General features: G+C 42.3%; 1 protein-coding gene across 1 annotated transcript; it reads left to right on the top strand.

Moving 5' to 3' along the window:
• Window positions 1-1,066: 1,066 nt before the first annotated feature.
• Window positions 1,067-10,828, top strand: LOC119722379 (gamma-butyrobetaine dioxygenase-like). Its single transcript, XM_038192453.1, has 6 exons — window positions 1,067-1,551; window positions 5,538-6,067; window positions 7,112-7,238; window positions 7,748-7,953; window positions 8,117-8,283; window positions 9,193-10,828. Exons 1-6 carry the CDS (start codon window positions 1,282-1,284, stop codon window positions 9,348-9,350), a joined length of 1,458 nt encoding a protein of 485 aa, XP_038048381.1. The 5' UTR covers window positions 1,067-1,281; the 3' UTR covers window positions 9,351-10,828.
• Window positions 10,829-11,322: the final 494 nt, after the last annotated feature.

Genomic DNA, 11,322 nt, shown 5'->3' on the forward strand with positions numbered 1-11,322 from the left:
GGGACATACCGCGTTATTTCGTTTTACCGTTTTTCATTTCCTCAAAAACAAAAACAGTAAACGCACCGTTGACCGATTTTTCGTTTTACAGTTTTGTAAAACGGTCAAACGGTATTAGGTCACAAAAAACAATGATCTTTTTGTTGTTTTTCTTAATTGCTAAAAGCGATAAACGGTTAGTTGCTTCATTTCAGAGTGTTGTTTTACAAGAACATGACAATGAAAAAACGGTCAATAGTCCTGTCGACCATTTTTTTGATTTAGGTTCGGCAATTAAGCAATGCACCTAGGAATGTTAATGCGTCCTTGGGATCGAGTCATTGCCTGGGACCCAAATTGCCCTCCTCACATTTCGTTCTCACGACATAGTTTTCGAACTGGCTATTGAAGAGCAGCGCCGAACTCCAATTTCCTTCAAATATCTGCAACTTCTTCAAACGTATTACCATCCTGTATCCATTGTAAAAAGTAATGGCCTCTTTGAAGTTTTCCAGCGCCATTTTTGCTTGCAACTCTTAAGCCCCACCAACTGAATCGCATGAGAAGGGGTCAGGGTCACGCCAGGAATCACACCACGCATTATGCCAAGGTAACACTTTTTCATGTAAAGCATGGTCCCCCTCCACCCCCTTGCCCACCACCATAAAAAGGAACTGCGGACTGTTCACTACGACACTGAAATAAAAAAAAAAACAGTCTGTATTCAATACTGACCGTTTTGCTGTTTTTCAAAGTTATATGTGTAAAGCTGTAAAACAAAAATCATTGATCGTTATGCTGTAATGAATTTTATTAAACTTATAAAACAGAAAAACCGTAATTATCTTAATACCGTTTGACCGTTTTACAAAACTGTAAAACGACAAAACGGTCAATAGTTCGTTTACTGTTTTTGTTTTGAGGAAATGAAAACGGTAAAACGAAATAACGGTATGTCCCGGGATTGCTGCTACATGTGTTACCATTCAGCACTCCAGACTCGAGAACCATTGATTTTTCGCGCCCAATGACAGACGGATTGCGAACTTGTTGACAATATGGCATTATGCTTGTCCAGTCCGACATATCGAAGGTCGCGCAATACAATGTACAAGTATACATGTGTACACTGAATGGCATGAGCTTGTGTGTTTACTCTCAGTTATTTCAGTCAGTCTGGTTTAAACCAGTACCCATGCATGTCGTACATGAATTTAGAGATTCTGTGGCTTTGTGAAGACTAGTTTATCCTTTTCTCCATGGGCCGTCGCCATTAACCAGTTTGTGAATTCAGAATCAGATATGATTCGGAACGGACTGAAAATCCTGCGCAACTTTCGCCCCTATTCACCGCGGTTGCCGTGTTCGGTGTGGCCACCACGGCCATTGCAGACGGGTCAAGGGAATGCCCGGGGTCTGTCGGCGATGTTCACGGCGCGACGCAGCCTGTTGCAGCTGCCAGCAAGGCCCGAGCTGTCAAAGATCGTCCCCAAGCCACCACGGGGATATCAGTCGGTGAATTGGTACTCGTCTCAGGCCAGCCGAGAGGCTTCGCTGGATACTCATGTGAAGGTATTGTACAAAAAACTACAAACACATAATAAACCACAGGGATGGGCCGCATGCCAAGAGGGGGAGAGAGCTATAGAGAGGGGGAGATGTACTCTTGATGTACATGGGATATGTACATGTACATTATCTAATTGCCACCCAATGTGCAGAAAATCAAAGCCCTGCATACTGCATGCTCTGCGCATGCTCTGCGGTCACACACAACGTGCCGTGACCTCCATAGGATCTAGGATCAGGAAACGCGAAATTTTCCGACACACTTTCCGCATATTAACGAAAGTTTGCTCAGAGCGCCTAGACATGAGCCAGTCTTCCCACGTACATGTAAACAGAGCTGCACTAGTGGCGAGTGAGCAAATGCTCCCTAGTTAAGTTCTCCATATAGGCTCTTATTTAGTGCACAGGCATATATTAATACCACTGTAATTCGCTCGTACCCCCACCACCCTGCAAACAGGACGCTGGGAAGGACTAATGAATTCAAGCTCTGATTTTGCGTGACCTGTGACCTGCAAGTCATCACGGCCACGAACCTGCAAGGTTTTAAACGGCCGTTAAGACTGAGTCACTACTCTCTATTCCCATTCATAAATGCTTATTATTCGTTGAAAACCGTAATAATGTGTGTTGTAAAGTTTAAAATTTCCGTCACTTGCTCAGGCTCCGTTTCGAATGCACGATGGGTCAAATTGCATATTATGCGACGCTCAAATTATTTTGTCCAATGGTCCGCAATGAAAAAGAAATCATTATCCGGTATGGAATGTGTGCATTTCTATATGAGAAAGTTTTCGGATACCATTTGCGCGCATTAGCTAACCGCGGTCTTAAAAACAGCTGCAGCTGGATGGTTACTTATAGGTTATGATAAGTTACCCAGGATGCCATCCCCACTTCCTTCACAAGATTATGTGAAGCTCATCAGCCCTTCCCAGCGCATTGTTTGCAGGGCGGGGGATACGAGCGAACCAGTATTGTTTGTGGGTGTCAGAGCGGGGGGGGGGGGGGGGGGGGGGTTAGCATTATTTTATATGAATTTCTATGGAAATTTTTGTTTGTTTGACAGAACTGGGGGGGGGGGGGTGTTTGACCCCCTCTGGATCCGCGCCTGGGAGTTGGACTGGTTTCTTCATGTGCTAGTCTATTTTCTTGTGTTGCATGTTTTCAGTATAAGTTTTGGGACTCTCATACACAGTCAGGTACTGAGAGTGCCAAATTTTCGGACAAGGCCTGCTTATACTTTTCCATAAAATTGAAGTACGTTTTGTCCCTGGCTTATTTATAAACACACCTGCCCTGACAGGGTTGATTAACCTTCTGTCGGGTTTTGTAATCTTATGATAATTTTGACCTTTCCTGGAGAACAAACAGAAAGGTAGCAAACAATTGTATTGAAGTTGGCATTGCGAGATCGACGATAACTGCAGCTTGCACGAAACCAATAAAGTGCGATGGTTTACAAGATAGTACAAAATGGTTGGATGGTATTTGCTAAATTTTCAAGGGTGGGCAAAGTACGGGACATCAGTTGACACTGCCGTTACGTTAACGTACGTGCACTTGGTCCGACTCCGCTTCAGCACGAAATGTACGTCGGGAAACCGAGAAAATCCCAACCCTCAAATCTTATCAGGATTCAAAAATTAAGTTCTCAAAGTTACCCCCCCCCCCCTCAAATAACTAAGCCCCAACTCAAATTTCCAAGCTTGCATATAAGTGTTAGTTGACTCGGAAGCAATTTTGACGGTCATACTTCGGGGCGGATCTACCTTTCAGGAAACGGGGAGTCGATATAAGGCCGGGTACAACCGTGTAAATTAGGTCAAATAATCCATCCGCCGAGCTCATGAATAAAAGTTAAACACTCAAATTATTCTACATATTAGAAAGTTCTGAGAGCCACGGAATTGGGAAATTGAAGAGATACCGGCAATGCACCTCTGGCCCGGACTAGACTTGGGGCTTTCAATTCCGAGCATTTTGGATGCAAATGAGCCCGAAATTGACGCTATTTAGCCATGTTGTGGAGGGATCGTTTTTCAAGATGTCTACTTTTCCACTTTGGGAAACCTCACTTGTTTCAGGGGTCGTCTTCTTTGGGTGAGAATTTCTCGAAAAGTCAATGGTCAACCCACCAAAAATTGAAAAGAAAATGAAAGATGACATGTTGATCATCATTTTACTGTGTGGCATAAACACCTGTGAGAGTTTTGAGTATTTTAAAATGAATTTTGAAGTATGGGCATTTAGCAGCGGTGTCTATGGGAGTTTTATACAGGGGTGCGGGGGAGGCGAGTCTAAGGGGTGCACACCCTGCGAGAAGGCATACCCTGCATGCTAGGGGTTGCAGGCCAGGGGCATCTCCCCGGAAATCTACGATATTTCTCCTGCATTCTTAGGCAACTCAAGAACAAAAGTTAGGAACTTTGGCATTCCATTTATTATTTTTGGCCTTATTTTACTAGTTTCATAACATTGGTCAGCGGCTGAATGGTGTTGCATGTCGATTCATGTCGTTGCATGCTGAGGTTACGGATATAAGGCGAATGTCATACTGTGTAACGCCTATACAATGTACCATGTACATTTTATAGGCATCCTTGTTCTTCATACATCAACCATGATGCATGTCAGTACGAAGGGGGGGGGGGTGTTTCCAGATTAAAATTCTTTTTTCGATGGTTGAAGACCCCCCCCCCCCAAGATGGGGGTGTAAGACATTGAAGTTTAACTTAAAGGGCCCATGCAATGTATTTTTTTTTAATGCAATCCTTGAAAATGCACCTTTGTGTCCCATTTAATCGTTTTGCTATTTTCAAGGGTATTTTGGTGCCTTTTTTGGTTTTTATGCTAATGCGAATTTCCATATTCATGAGCAAAAGTGTGATGTCGTTTCAGGCAGACACCACAATGTTACAACTATTTCAGCACCAAAGGTTGTCAGATTTGTGGATATTTTGCTCTTGTCAAGTTTTCTTTCTTTGGTGATTCGTTGTTGTATCAGTGCATGTCAGTAAGCCAATGAGCAATCTTTTCTCACAAATGTTTTCCATAAACAAATGTCTGGGTTCACAATTTAAACAGAAAACGCCTAAACTGAACAGTGTCTTCCTGAAATGACATCACAGCAACAGCGACCTCAGTTGTCCGGAAAAGCATGGACATTTTTTTAATGTTTAAAGAAGTGCACTATAAAAAAAAAACCAAAAAAGGAATGTCAAATGGTTGTCATGCATAAGTAGGAAGTTGCACAAAATGTGTTCCTAAGAAAAATTCATCTCATAAACCCTTTAAAGTAGTCTGAGTATCACCCGTTATCCACGGAGCCAAGACTCCTGTCTAACGTCTGATACTAAACATGCAGATTTATGCGATCTCGCGCCTCAGCCAATCGGAGTCGACTTTACTAAATCGTGACGTTATTTCATTCCCAAATCAGGACTAAACGTTTGATTGGTCAATTCGAATGCAGTGTTTTGTAATGCAACAACAGCCGGGCGCGTTATCGCGTAACATGATATACAGAGCTCGTGACGCAGGGCTTTTTAATCCATTGTCTATGACGCGCAACGGGTGAATGACCGAAGACCCGATATAGAAAGCGCCCGCTGATTGGTCAAAATCTAGGAGGTCAAGAGGCGGAGTCTTGCCTAATAATTAGCGAATCTGCTCACATACCATAGACATTCGCCATGGGTCTATTACATAGACTACCTTTAAAGAACATGTTAGGGCCAAAATCACACTAGGCAATTTTCACGGACAACTTAGAGGTAAACGGAATACAGTGCAAGCTAAGGGAACACTCAAGTGCATTCGCTTGACAGTTAATGGAAATTCGCCACAAAAATTGTGGAATTAATTTTTGCCTTTCGCCATTTTGTTGTTGAGATTTCATGGCACAAGGATCCTTAGGGTAAGTCCTATATATAAGCTGTGCCTGTGCCAAATGAACACTCAGTCGCTCTGACAATTTGAATCGCTAGATCAGATCCTTGAGCAAGGATGACTCGCGTCGTATGGTGAACGTGACTTGGTCTGACGGCACGAAACAAGACTACCCGTTCGTCTGGCTCCTGGACAACTGCTTCTGTACCGACTGCTACCACGTCGAGTCCCAGTGTCGACTCCTCCCCTTCGACGAGCTCGACATCGACGCCAACCCGGAGTCGGTCGAGACCGTCAACCACGGCGACACGCTCCGGGTCTCCTGGAATCGACACCACCACAGCGATTTCAACTCGGACTGGCTTCGCCCTAACCGATTCGATCAGGCCGAGCCGCGAGACGATGCCCTCTCCGCCCTGCCCACCCCGAAGCTTTGGGGCGCGGAGATCGCCCAGTCTCTGCCCAGGTTTGAGTTCCAAGAAGTCCTGTCGGATGACTGGGCTCTGCTGGACTTCCTGAAGGCCTTCCATGAGTTCGGGATCGTGAAGTTGGAGAGGACCCCGGCCGAACCGAATCAGATCCCGATACTCGCCAAGAGAATCGGCCCGATGAGAGAAACGAGTTTTGGGTGAGTGAATTTCGTTGCTGTAATACTGTGCGCATAAAAGTGTAACACAATTAAGGCCCTAGCTTCATACATGGCCACGATATCCGAAGCATTAATATTCGGAAAGTCAATTCAAGACGACCATATTCACGTGTACTTCACCAAAATCATTTCAACGACCCCACCAAATGAGAGGAACAACTTCTCAAAACACACCTACTCCAATATGGTCCTCCTAACGTGCGACAGATTACAATGTACAAAGTGTGCCAAAAAAGTGCAACATTCAGATTTCAGAAAACAGATATTTAAAACTGTTTATTGTTTTTTTCTTCAATAAAATTAAATATCACATTAAAGTCGGACTATTTCTCAATCCACTCCTTTTTACCCACATCGACACATATATGACCACGGAGCACAGCCTGAGATCGAAAATGTTTGATTTTTCCGGTGGGAGGAAAACCGGAGGGCCCGGAGAAAAACCCTCGAGGCACAGGGGAGAACCAACGCACAACTCTACTCACATGTGATCCGTGGCCAGGATTCGAACCGTGGTCACCTTGGCGAGAGGCGAGCGCTTTACGCACAAGCCGACCATGTCACCAGTGGATTAAGAAATAGTCAAGGCTTTAATGTAATATATAATTTCATTGAAGAAAAAAAAACATTAAAAAGTTTTTATTATTTGTTTTCTGAATGTTGCACTTTTTTGGCCCACTCTGTGTACAAGTGCTACAATCCTGGCCAAATCTCGCTGGGGCCCCCAACCCCGGCCCCCGTTCAATGTTGTCTCTCATTGCGCGGTGTGTGCTCCATCAGCTGGAGAGAACAGCATTGACCGGGGGAGCGGGGGAGTGGGTGACCGTGGCAGGCTCAGGAAGTGTCCCGACCATTTTGTAGGTCCACTCAATTCGGACAAAATACTGTCAGCCTATAAAAGTATATTAGTGTTATCTGCTCATAACCGATTCTCCTCTAGTTTGGTACAATAAGGCTATTCTGAAATGTGTCATGGTAACCCCTTAAACAATCTGAAGTTTGTTTTTTTCCCTTCATTTTAAGACTGATCCAACCGCTCAGGAAAGGCGGGTACGAGGTTGAGGATTTGGGTCAAGATCGTGCCCTGTCGTACACCACCAAAGCGCTGAATCTACACAACGACATGAGCTGCCTTTATGAAACAACATGTGTAAGATTGGAACAAACAGTTTATTTTTAGGCACATTTGCCGATAACTTATCCACCAACTTATCCACATTTATTCGTTTTACAGTACAAATTTACCATTCGGATTGGCAAAATGGAAGGTCAGTGTCGCAAAAATAAAGAATAGTTATTAAAGTTTCCAACTTTCCAACTGTTGAATATACAAAATAACCAACAAACACTACTATTTAAAGCCTTAATGAAACTGCCTCTTTCGTACACAATGAGGGTGTTAAAAATATGCAATTTTTGTCAATATTTGTTGCCAACCATGTAAGGCCAAATTAAAAACAAAACATGTTTAGTGTCTCCGCCCACTTCCGTTTTGGAGGCCGCCTCCTTTTTTTATTGAAAAAAAATAAACCTTTGAGATTTCGGTTTTTAAGACAGAAGAAAGATACAGAAAAAAACAGAAGAAAGATAACCACTACGAATTGAGTCCATAATATTAAATCATTTGACGGGTGTCTCGATTGGCTGTTATATTTCCAGATGGCGTTTTTTCACTGCATTATAGCATCAGACGGCAAGGGAGGTGAAAGCATCTACTCGGACGGTTTCCATGCCGCGGAAATGTTGAGGCTTGCTGACCCCAGGGCGTTCCGGCTGCTCTCCACCAATCAGCAGGAGTTTCGACTGGTGGGGGCGGAGCCTCACGTCGGTGATTTCGATCACCGATCTCATCATTTCCCAATCATGTACGTTGGCTAATGAATATTCAAACGATGGGAGGAGATAACTATCATCTGTAGTTTATCTCCGTGGTTTTGATGCAGTTATCATTTTAAACCTTTAGAAAACGTGCAAAGGTAGAATTATGAATGTGACAGCATTATTTTCATATTTCGTTATTTCTTAAAGGCTTGACCACTTTGGACAACTTAAGGCGATTCACTACAGCACTCACGCTCGAACCCCTTCACTGCGCATGGCCGTTGATGACGTTAAAGCCATGTATAGCGCCCTCCAGAGCTTTTCCAAACTCCTTGAGAGCCCGGAAAATGCGTATTATGTTAAACTGCAAAAAGGTAGGAATCTTGTGACATTTTTTGCATGTTTTTAAATCGGAAAAGTGGACGAGTGTTGAAGGCATATCAGATCATTTGTGTTTATCACCAAAGTAAACCTACAGTAAACTACCTAAAAAATATTAAAAATCCTGCTTGAATTCAAGATCGCACTGGTACCAAACACCACATGAAGTTATTAAGTCTGGCTTGGTTTGCTGTCATTTAGAAGGAATCAAGAAAATATGTAGGTGGATTCGAAAGATCAGTAAATTCTCGGACTTCTTTTTTTAACAAAGAGTTCTGTTGACGAAATTGTGTTTCGTGATCAAAAGGTTGTGCATGGTTGTTCACTGTTTTCTCGAAAAAGTGTAATTCAACTGAGCTGAAACTTCAACAGGGTAGGTGTTGAACATTCTTCTTTGGATTTTGAGTGGTGTTATTGTAAACGAACAAAATGCATGAAAAGCAAAATATCCTATAATATAGCACCGTATCATTATCTCGATATGGACACACTTGACAACGTGTGCTGCAATGTAGGCCTGTTTTTATGATGATGAAATAATGATTTTCATCATAAGGGGAAGCAGCAGTGACCGGGAAGCTAGTACTGTCGGAGTGGATGTTGCCAACTTTCGTTTTTAAACTCTGGCAGGAGCTTCTAGTTCTATAAACATGTCACTTGGTGGTCGGTCGGTAGGTCGGCGCGGATGGTCTGTCTGTCTGTCCCCGGAAAATTGACCAAAAATGTGGTGTTCCGTTATGTGCCATCGGCGTCGCATTTTTCGGCGTCGCATTTTTCAGCTCTGGCAGGGATCATTTTGATAAATTTCACGCGAGACTTTCATGCAAGACTTCTTGCAACACGACCAGAGCTTATTGTGCACTCGATCGACTCGCATTTGTTTTTGCTTTTTCGACGTGTAGGTGACATGGTGGTGGTCAACAACCATCGCGTCCTCCACGGGCGGACGCCGTTTGAAGACTCCAACGAGAGATACTTGGAGCTGGGTTACGTCGACTGGGACCACGTGACTTCGCGCATGCGCGTCCTCCAAAATAAACTGAATTCTGATAAAGTGTGAAAAGCAACCCCCCTCCCCCAAAAAAAAAATAAAAAAAATTTGGCGTTGTATCACAAACTTGGTTAATTCACTGAAATAAAGATATCTATATGTTAGGGATTTCAAACAGAAAATAAAACCCACCCATCAACCTGGAACAATCTACTGATTCTAAAGCACGCCCTCAATCGAAATTCCATGTATTTCGGACAAGGTCAGAACATGGGTCAGAACAATTCGGGTTATTCGCAATGTAGTGCGCCACCAAGAGTTTGCCACGGCGAGTTCATTTTTCCCAGTGCGTTGCATGGGAGATGGTTGACAAATTCGCAACGCGGAACATTTGAATCTTGTTAGTTTTTTTCCGGTCAGTGGGTTCGTAAGTGTATGATTCAAGTATCTGTTTGCCCCTTTCTTTTCCTTTTATCAATATGGTGCTTTTTGTAAGGCAGCAGAACGCTATGCCCAATCTATAACAAATTAGCTCAAGTTGTCTACTGACACTCGTTCAACTGGGCCTTATTTTGTTGTCCATAAAGTTGAAAAAGGGACTCTCCACGGCAAACTCTTGGTGGCGCACTACATTGTGAATCGCCCGAATTGACAGTTATTGGTTGTTAACGTTCTAGCTAATGTTGACATCTGGGAATAAGGGCCAACAGCACTGTGTGCAGTACATAAAGGAAACCTCACTTTATAATGAATAAATATATGAAGTTACAAATTGTATATTATTTTTATTTGCGAACCATTTAGTTAAGGTGAGCTACAACAAATAAACATAATCCTATAATTACAAGATGTTTGTTTTTATGTCATATATAGACGAGTATCCATACATCTTTTTGTACAGCATTATGTACAAATTCACGAAGAGATTGTGGAGTAGACGTACTATTAACTTTATGCAAACTTGTGACATAAAATGGCGTGCGTGTTAAATTTTGAAGAAAATATCAGTTTAATTTGGGCGTTTTGGGCGTATACAATATCACCTTGTTGATTTGAGCACAATGATCATTGTTCAAAATGGCCGAAGTTTAATAGCGGATCAATGTTTACGTAAGCTGACAAGTGTTTGTCAAAAGGTCTGGACTTTTGGCCCAAATTAACATTAACGGTAGATATATTAGAGGGCCCATAGCATGCCATGCTTTTATTTTTGCAATCCTTGAAACTGCTACTTTTTGTCCCATGTAAGCTTATTTTCAATTTTCGTTTCGTTTTTTTTCAAGGTATTTTGGGTTTTTATGCTAATGCAAATTTCCATATTCACGAGCAAAAGTGTGATGTCATTTCAGGCAGAAACATCTATGTTACAGCTATTTCAGCACCAAAAGATGCCAGAATTTTGGATATTTTGCTGTCGTGAAGTTTCTTTATTTTTGGTGATTGTTTGTGGTGTCAGTACATGGCAGTAAGCCAATGAGCAAACCTTTCCCACACTGTTTTCAGTGAGCACATTTTTGGGTTCACAATTTGAACAGAAAACCCCTAAACTGAACAGTGTCTTCCTGAAATGACATCACAGCAACGGCGCCCTCAGTTGTCCGGAAAAGCTTGGAAAAGTTTGAAATGTTTCAACAAGTTCACTTTTCTAATAAAATGAACCAAAATAATTAAGGGATGTCAAATAGTTTTTATACATCTAAGAGGAGTAGAAAGTTGCAAATAAAATATATTCCTAAGAAAAGTTCATTTCATGAACCCTTTAATTTTGTACAAAAAAAATCGTTTTATTTGATTGAGGAAATAAAGTAGTTGCAATAAATGTTGAAAATCTTTATCAGATGTGTCACCGTTATCGCGAGAAAATCAGCCTTTGTATTATCGTAATTACAATACGGCTACGTGCATGTAAAAGCGGGGACACAAGGGACTTTGTTCGAGTTCAAAACTTCAAAATGCACTTTTGTTATTCTGCGTTCGAAATTCTGTGTACCAAACAATTTATTTTAAAACTTGAAATCACGAATTGTCCTAGTGGTGTTTT

Source organism: Patiria miniata, unplaced genomic scaffold (assembly GCF_015706575.1).
Source record: "Patiria miniata isolate m_02_andy unplaced genomic scaffold, ASM1570657v1 HiC_scaffold_15, whole genome shotgun sequence".
In the NCBI taxonomy this organism is placed as follows: Eukaryota; Metazoa; Echinodermata; class Asteroidea; order Valvatida; family Asterinidae; genus Patiria; species Patiria miniata.